Here is a 9,456-nt window from a genome sequence, read left to right as displayed (position 1 = left end):
ACTCTGTGGACCACAGAGGCACTGTTGTCAGGGTTGAAGAGCCATGGCTATCAGCAAGCCCTGACGGAGTGCTGAACTCCAGGGAGCTGTTGGAGATCAAGTGTCCTGTCATGGGGAAGGGCTGTGATTCTCTGGATGATGTCTTCAATGGGAAAGCCTGTGATGTGAAGTTGGTGGAGGGCACACCCCAACTGCAACCACATGGGCCACGTGGCTAGTACATGCAGGTGCTAATTGGTATGTTTTGCACAGGACTGAGAGAAAGTAAGGTGCTCATCTGGACTCTGTCCCAGCAAGTCGTCATCCCTGTTCCCTGTTATGCACAGTTCTGTACAGAGGCTGTCCTGAGGTTGAAGGCATTCTACTTTACACACATGCTGCCATTTATTGTTGAGGAGCATCAGCCAGGCAGATTGTCACTGAGTGACAAATACATGCAGCTCTGTAGAAGTATGTAGTCAGATGTCTCTCCTGTTTGCAGTTACTATTAACAAATAGTTGTCACGATTCAGACAGACGACCAGAGGACCACAATTGCGTCACACCAGAAAGTTTATTAAACTTAAGGGAAAAGGGAAGTAGGGAGTGAATGAAGGCTCCAGGGGTAACAGGGATCCCGTCCAATGCGCTGGGTCTGTGCCCCCCCCAGTGGCAGCGATGCGTCCTATGAAGCCGGTGGTGGGTGGTCCAGAAGTCCTGGGGGGGGGAGACACAGACACAACAGGGCGGAATGAAACCAGGCAGCAGTACAGTTCAAGGGAAATCCAAAATACGTAGTAGCAAGGCAGAAGGCTGGTCAGAGTTACCGGGATTGAAGAGTAGTCAGGAGTCGTAATGGCAGAAGCAGGTCTGGATCTCCTGAGGCAGAAGAGTATCCAATAAACAGGCAGGTCCGGGGTCACAAAACCAGGGTGAGCCAGAAGCGCGAGCAAACAGGTTCCGGGTGTGAGCTTTGCAGACGATCTGACACAGGAGAGCTGAAAGACAGGGCTATAAATACTGGGAGAGGTTAGTGGGTAATGCAGCGCAGCTGGCAGAGTAATTAGAGCCGAGCAGAGCAGGGACAGGTGGAGCTAGTTAGGCTGAGTAGAGAGAGTGGTGAGCAGAGTGGAAGAAACTAAAGGTGGTAACCCGGTGGAGTGAGAGGCTCATGACAATAGTTTTTCAATTAAAAAGCCTGACTTAATGCATCAACAGTCACAGTATTGTGGGAATTGTTTTTATGGCTTAGTTTTTTATTAATATTAATGAGTATATAAAATAGACAATTAAGTCGTAGTTATAGAATGAATTGAAATGTATTTAACGTAACTTTTGACAACTTTAATTCATATTGGGAAATCGACCCTGTGAATGGCATTTGACTGGTCAGTTGATTCACCATCTTCATGAATGATATCCCCACGCAGGTTACACAGGGCAGCACAGATTCAAAGTATTTTGTCCATTTTAGATGAGAGGTTGATTGGCACTGTCTGTGAGATGATTCTAAACCGTTTGAGCCTTTGAATTACGCGTTCCACATGAACCCTCACGTTAGCTATCCGTCTTCTACATGTGGTGTCCTCCTCTGACAGCTGTGCGCCGCTTTTTGTGAAGTCTGGAATTTACCTTCCTCTCGTGTAGCAGATCACGGATTGTGAAGCCCCGGGCAGCCATGACTTCATCACCTGGACAGAGGTACTCCAGGAACCCAGAATCCGATGTTATATATTTGTCGCTACATCTACCCCATATGCTGAGGAGATGAACATCACTAGACCACAAGGTGCAATGGCCACCAGGTACTTGATAGTGTTCTGGGCGTAGTAATGGCTGAATGACTTCCCCCTTGAATCCAGATTCTTGCACTTCTGTGAAGCAGTTTCTGAGCAGTCAATAATGCAGGTTGTTCCTGGGTAGTGGTCCTTAAAACATTGTGGTATTGTAGCACGGATGGTTTCCCTTGGCAGCCATGGAATGTACTCACTCAGATTATCTTCCATCATGTCAATCCAATAACTAATACTCTGGGAAACACTTGGAGTTGGTCTGTCAGGTCTAACTGAAAGTAGAAGATGTTCCGCCAGGGTAGAAAAGGCAGCAAGAGACAAGCCTGTATGCAGTGTACAGAGTGCTTCGTTCCTCAGCAGGGTTTTGTAGAGAGGTGCTGCTGGGCACTGTGTCCCTGCCTTACAGGTAGTGGGCTTTACATTATCACCTGAGCTGTAGTTGTGATCACTTAGAGATGGGTCTTCCCATTGGGTTTGGGCATCCTTCTCTGAAGGCATATCCATTCCTCCTATCTGTGTTGGCCAATCCCCATGTTCAATTTGGTGAACACTTGAGCCTGTTGTATCATCTGTTAAGAAATCAGTATGGCTTATTAAACAAGTCAATGGAAAATTAATAACAAAACCATACAATAAAACACCATACTCCATGAATGCTCCTAATCATATTTAATAGTCATAACAATTAAGTATATATAAAATTGTTATTTTTTATTGAGTTGTAGAGGAAATAAATTCTGCTAATATGAGACTGTGCTTAGATACAAGAGCAAGAGGGAGAACCAACATGAGAGCAGGCAAACTGCTCAAGCGTTTGGCTTACCTGTCACTGATGACTGCCTGACCAACACCCAACACTTCTTCACGAGGGGAGCATCGCAACCAAGCCATTTTTCTGGGTAAGGATGCTCCACTGTAGGCTTCTTGTCAACGAAGTGGTAGGAGCACACAAAGGGACATTTTGGTGGTTTCCTTAGGTTCAACACTTTGAGCCAGAGCCGCAAAGACTCTTTAGGAGGTGGATGCAGGTCATATGGGGCTCCACAGGTACATTCAGATCGACGTAGAGGTTGGTGTTCAAAACATTGCTGTTGTAAAAACTGCCTCCTCTTCATCCAATTATTGTGACAGCCTCGTACTGAACATATAATGCTTGTAATGTTGATTGATTTTAGGATTTTGTGCGGTTCTGTCAGTGTAAAACTATCAAGCTCTCAACTAAAAGTACCACTTTTGCATGCGCGAATGTTGCTGGAAATAGAAACTAAATTGCAACTAACTCCCCGCGATCACTGTGACATTCCAGAATAAGGCAAATAGCTTCCAAAATATTTTTTATAACGGTGGGGGAGTGCCAAAATGGAGGCACAGTGGCTTCAACACAGCGCCCCCTATTAGTCATCTAGTGTATAAATCATTGTTTTTTATCCCTATACTTGTGCAAAGTTTTAACTGGATAAACTGAAACTACTGAGGTATAATAAGGAGACTGCGTCCAAGATGTCCGACCGTTGTTTTCAAGGTAATCTACTCACTTTCGCATATGCTGATTCATGGACAGGTTTATGCACAAGTGATTTAGATGCCTTATAGGGCGCCTGGGAGGAGCTGCTTCGTCACAGGTTGATGTTAAAGCAACTCCGCCCATTCTTCCCCATCAGCCAATAAAATTCAAACAGAAAACGTGCCATTGCGTGCTTGAGCAAGAACAACTATTTTCCTTAGTATAAACCTTTACAGCTAGCTAACGTTAGCACATCAAAAAGGTAAGAACATTGTAAAAAAAAAAAAAAAAATGACTATATCATATTACACTGGCTAACCCTCTAAAACACTGAAATGGCAAGACTATTTCCAAATTATACCGTCTGACATTAGATTAGCCAAACTGCTTTGCTGGTTAGTAATCTTTTCAAAGGAGCTAATTTAGCTTGCTAGCTAGCTGCATATATTGGCTGGCTATTTAGCTAGCTAATGTTTTTCATCTAGCTAACTAACTGCATAATGCAGCAAGTACAGCTACTACTTGTACTAACTGCTTAACTAGCTATTTTCTCTGGAGCAATGAGCTAATATAGCAAGCTATATCTTAGCTGGCTGATAGATACAGTGAGCTCCAAAAGTATTGGAGCAGTGACACATTTGTTGTTGTTTTGTCTCTGTACACCAGCACTTTGGATGATACAATGACTTGAAATGATACAATGAATATGAGGTTTTCCATATCGGGTGAACCGTTTAGAAATTACAGCACTTTTTGTACATAGTCCCCCCATTTTAGGGGACCAAAAGTATTGGGACAAATTCACATGTGTATTAAAGTAGTCAAAAGTGTATTATTTGGTCCCATATTCCTAGCATGCAATGATTACATCAAGCCTGTGACTCTACAAACTTGTTGGATGCATTTGCTATTTGTTTTGGTTGTGTTTCAGATTATTTTGTGCCCAATAGAAATGAATGGTAAGTAATGTATTGTATCATTTTGGAGTCACTTTTATTGTAAATAAGAATAGAATATGTCTCTAAACACTTCGTTTATGTGGATGCTACCATGATTACGGATAGTCCTGAAGGAATTAGGAATAAGGATGAACGAGAAAGTTACAGAGGCACAAATATCATACCCACAAGACATGCTAACCACTCACCACCATAATAACAGGGGAGGTTAGCATTTATTGGGGGGGTATAATATTTAGGCGTACCCGCCACATGAAAAAAAAACACTACCATCCCCGACCCCACCTTGCCCTCCCAAGCAACCCCAACCACCACTACAACCTTTGCATTACATCACGCTTGTACCTGCCCCACAGGTTACACTAACCCCAACCCCTCAGAACCCAGCTAGCCTCCACCCCACCTCCTCCCCCAAACAACCCCAAACACAACTCCGGCCCTTCCATATCAGTCCACTCTTTTCCGCCCCTCAGGATACCCTTCCCACCCCAACCCCTCAGAAGCCTGCCAGTCCCCACTCCAGCCCCCACCCTCCACAAATTCCTGCTCTAGTTCCTGCACAGGAAATACCTTTTCACAATGTAGCTTTTGGGCATAGAAAGAAGAGGTAGGCTATATAATGTTTTAAGCAAATTAATCTATGCTTGTGGGGCATATAAAGGAGAATATACAGTGCATTCGAAAAGTATTCAGACCCCTTCCATTTTGTGGAGAGAAAAATGTGGAAAAAGTCAAGGGGTCTGAATACTTTCTGAATGCACTGTAAACTGATTGGATGTGGATGTAGGCTACAGCCTGGATTCAATCCGGAGCACGGAAGATCCGAGTTATAGTGTGATTGACATTTAAAGGCAATGTTTCTGCATTCGCGGAGACATCATTCACGTTAAACGCTGCATATATCGGGTCAATCGGAAATTACCTTTACATTTCAAGCGCACAATAAAGCAGATTTTCCGGAGTACGGATTTAATCTAGCCCACATTTTTTAACATGTTTTCATACCTACATAGCTATTGGCACTATATACTGCTGTAGCAATAGATCTACATATATGCAAAATCAAATTTTACCCTGAAATATTCATGTAAAACAGCAACATTCAAATAAATATTTACAGTCAAATGGCTGCTGTTGTAACAGTGTTGAATTTACAGATGTGGGCATTACTGAAATGTAGTGTAGCGTGACATTTTTTCTTCTTCCTGCAACATGGGTGGATCCAATTGCTATTTCTATATTAATGGTTTGAGAAGTTTAATGTGCCTTGAAGCTATTTTCTGTCATTATTTCCAATAAGATACAGTGCATTCGGAAAGTATTCAGACCGCTTGACTTTTTCCACATTTTGATACGCTACAGCCTTATTCTAAAATGGATGAAATTGTTATTTTTCCTCATCAATCTACACACAATACCCCATAATGACAAAACCAAAACAGTTTTTTTGAATTTTTTTGCACATTTATTAAAAATAAAAACAAATCACATTTACAGACCCTTTACTCAGTACTTTGTTGAAACACATTTGGTAGCGATTACAGCCTCAACTCTTCTTGGGTATGACGCCACATGCTTGGCACACCTGTATTTGGGGAGTTTCTCCCATTCTTCTCTGCAGATGCTCTCAAGCTTCAGGTTGGATGGGCAGCGTCGCTGCACAGCTATTTTCAGGTCTCTCCAGAGATGTTTGATCGGGTTAAAGTCAAGGACATTCAGAGACTTGTGCCGAAGCCACTCCTGCATTGTCCTGTTGGAAGGTGAACCTTCGCCCCAGTCTGAGGTCCTGAGCGCTCTGGAGCAGGTTTTCATCAAGGATCTCTCTGTACATTGCTCCGTTCATCTTTCCCTCGATCCTGACTAGTCTCCCAGTCTTCGCCGATGAAAAACATCCCCACAGCATGATGCTGCCACCATGCTTAAATGTAGGGATGGTGCCGGGTTTCCTCCAGACGTGACGTTTGGCATTCAGGCCAAAGAGTTCAATCTTGGTTTCATCAGACCAGAGAATCTTGTTTCTCATGGTCCTTTAGTTGCCTTTTGGCAAACTCCAAGCGGGCTGTCATGTGCCTTTTACTGAGGAGTGGCTTCCATCTGGCCACTCTACCATAAAGGCCTGATTGGTGGAGTGCTGCAGAGATGGTTGTCCTTCTGGAAGGATCTCCCATCTCCACAGGCCTTTATGGTAGCTCTGTGAGAGTGACCATCGGGTTCTTGGTCACCTCCCTGACCTAGGCCCTTCTCCCCCAATTGCTCAGTTTGGCCTGGCGGCCAGCTCTAGGAAGACTTGGTGCTTCCAAACTTCTTCTATTTAAGAATTATGGAGGTCAATGTGTTCTTGGGGACGTTCAATGCTGCAGAAATGTTTTGGTACCCTTCCCCAGATCTGTGCCTCGACACAATCCTGTCTCGGAGCTCTACGGATAATTCCTTCGACCTCATGGCTTGGTTTTCGCTCTGTGAGACCTAATATAGACGGGTGTGTGCCTTTCCAAATCATGTCCAAATAATTGAATTTACCACAAGTGGACTCCAATCAAGTTGTAGAAACATATCAAGGATGATCAATGGAAAAAGGATGCACCTGAGCTCAATTTCGAGTCTCATAGCAAAGGGTCTGAATACTTATGTAAATATGGTATTTCTGCTTTTTATTTTTAATACATTTGCAAACATTTAGAAAAACCTGTTTTCACTTTGTCATTATGGGGTAGTGTGTACATTGAGGATTTTTATTTATTTAATCCATTTTAGAATAAGACTAATGTATATGGAAAGGGGTCTGAATACTTTCTGAATGCACTGTATGCTGTCACTGTAGAGGATGTGAAGAGAGGGTAGGGCCTCCGGAAAACATGTCCCTCTCCCATCTTGAGGGTCGACAAAAACAAACAAAGAACAGTTGAGGGAGGGGTTGGAGTGACCCCAGGCCCCCTGACCACTGAGACATCCATTATGTATAGTTCATTTTATGTCAAGAGCAGAGTTCTATAATCCCACGGCAAACACAACCACAGAGGCAGGCCAAAGTACAATCGAAGGATCTTTATTACACGTTCAGCTTTTACATCAATGGCTTAAAATCATTGGTTGTTTCCTATGTTACCATACTGAATCTAAAAAACACACTACCAGTCAAAAGTTTTAGAACATCTACTCATTCAAGGGTTTTTCTTTATTTTTACTATTTTCTACATTGTAGAATAATAGTGAAGACATCAGAACTATGAAATAACACATATGGAATCATATAGTAAAAGTGTTAAATATATTTTATATTTGAGATTCTTCAAATAGCCACCCTTTGCCTTGATGACAGCTTTGCACACTCTTGGCATTCTCTCAACCAGCTTCACCTGGAATGCTTTTCCAACAGTCTTGAAGGAGTTCCCACATTTGCTGAGCACTTTTTGGCTGCTTTTCCTTCACTCTGCGGTCTGACTCATCCCAAACCATCTCAATTTGGTTGAGGTCGGGTGATTGTGGAGGCCAGGTCATCTGATGCAGCACTCCATCACTCTCCTTCTTGGTCAAATAGCCCTTACACAGCCTGGAGGTGTGTTGGGTCATTGTCCTGTTGAAAAACAAATGATAGTCCCCCTAAGCCCAAACCAGATGGGATGACGTATTGCTGCAGAATGCTGTGGTAGCCATGCTGGTTAAGTGTGCCTTGAATTCTAATTCAATCACAGACAGTGTCACCAGCAAAGTACCCCCACACCATAACACCTCCTCCTCCATGCTTTACGGTGGGAAATACACATGCAGAGATCATATGTTCACCCACACTGCGTCTCACAAAGACATGGCGGTTGGAACCAAAAATCTCCAATTTGGATGTCCATTGCTCGTGTTTCTTGGCCCAAGCAAGTCTCTTATTCTTATTGGTCTCCTTTTAGTAGTGGTTTCTTTGCAGCAATTTGACCATGAAAGCCTGATTCACACAGTCTCCTCTGAACAGTTAATGTTGATGTGTCTCTTACTTGAATTGTGAAGCATTTATTTGGGCTGCAATTTCTCAGGCTGGTAACTCTAATGAACGTATCCTCTGCAGCAGAGGTAACTCTAGGTCTTCCATTCCTGTGGCGGTCCTCATGAGAGCCAGTTTCATCATAGCGCATGGTGGTTTTTGCGACTGCACTTGAAAAAACTTTCAAAGTTCTTAATTGTCCGTATTGACTAACTTTCATGTCTTAAAGTAATGATGGACTGTCGTTTCTCTTTGCTTATTTGAGCTGTTCTTGCCATAATATGGACTGGTCTATTACCAAATAGGGCTATCTTCTGTATACCCCACTACCTTGTCACAACACAACTGATTGGCTCAAACACATTAAGAAGGAAATAATTCGTGGAATTTAACTTTTAAGAAGGCACACCTGTTAATTGAAATGCATTCCAGGTGACTACCTCATGAAGGTGGTTGAGAGAATGCCAAGAGTGCGCATAGCTGTCATCAAGGCTAAGGGTGGCTATTTGAAGAATCTAAAATATAAAATATATTTTGATTTGTTTAACACTTTTGTTGGTTACTACATGATTCCATATGTGTTATTTCATAGTTTTGATGTCTTCACTATTATTATACAATGTAGAAAATAGAAAAAATAAAGAAAAACCCTTGAATGAGTAGGTGTTCTAAAACATTTGACCGGTAGTGTACATTGAGGCGAGCTGACGATAATTTATTCACACAAGGCTGACTTTACAATAGGCAGTAAACTAGGGCAATATTGCACAAAATTGAGGGGAAGTAATTTTAACTTCAAATCAAATTTTATTGGCCAAATGTGCCGAATACAACAGGTGCAGACATTAGTGAAATGCTTACTTACAGCCCTTAACCAACAGTGCATTTATTTTTAATAAAAAAGTAAAGTAAAACAACAAAAAAGTGTTGTGAAAAAAAGAGCAGAAGTAAAATAAAATAACAGGAAGGCTATATATACAGGGGGGGTACCGGTGCAGAGTCAATGTGCAGGGGCACCGGCTAGTTGAGGTAGTTGAAGTAATATGTACATGTGGGTAGAGTTAAAGTGACTATGCATAAATAATAATTAAATGCTATTTAGCAGACACTTTTATCCAAAGCGACTTACAGTCATGTGTGCATCAATTTTTACGTATGGGTGGTCCCAGGGATCGAACCCACTACCCTGGCGTTACAAGCGCCATGCTCTACCAATTGAGCTACAGAGGACCACCCATATTGAGCTACAGA

General features: G+C 42.5%; 1 protein-coding gene across 1 annotated transcript; it reads right to left on the bottom strand.

The window, feature by feature from the left end:
* Nucleotides 1–1,310: 1,310 nt before the first annotated feature.
* LOC121531370 lies at nt 1,311–3,056 on the bottom strand. The gene is made up of 2 exons (XM_041836607.1): nt 2,596–3,056; nt 1,311–2,341 (listed from the first exon to the last, which is right to left on the bottom strand). The coding sequence occupies exons 1-2, from the start codon at nt 2,885–2,887 to the stop codon at nt 1,707–1,709; spliced, it is 927 nt and encodes a 308-aa protein (XP_041692541.1). The 5' UTR covers nt 2,888–3,056; the 3' UTR covers nt 1,311–1,706.
* Nucleotides 3,057–9,456: the final 6,400 nt, after the last annotated feature.

The sequence above is a fragment of the Coregonus clupeaformis genome, chromosome 19, assembly GCF_020615455.1.
Source record: "Coregonus clupeaformis isolate EN_2021a chromosome 19, ASM2061545v1, whole genome shotgun sequence".
In the NCBI taxonomy this organism is placed as follows: domain Eukaryota; kingdom Metazoa; phylum Chordata; class Actinopteri; order Salmoniformes; family Salmonidae; genus Coregonus; species Coregonus clupeaformis.
The sequence above is the reverse complement of the archived record's forward strand: the minus strand, read 5'-3'. Positions and strand labels throughout refer to the sequence as shown.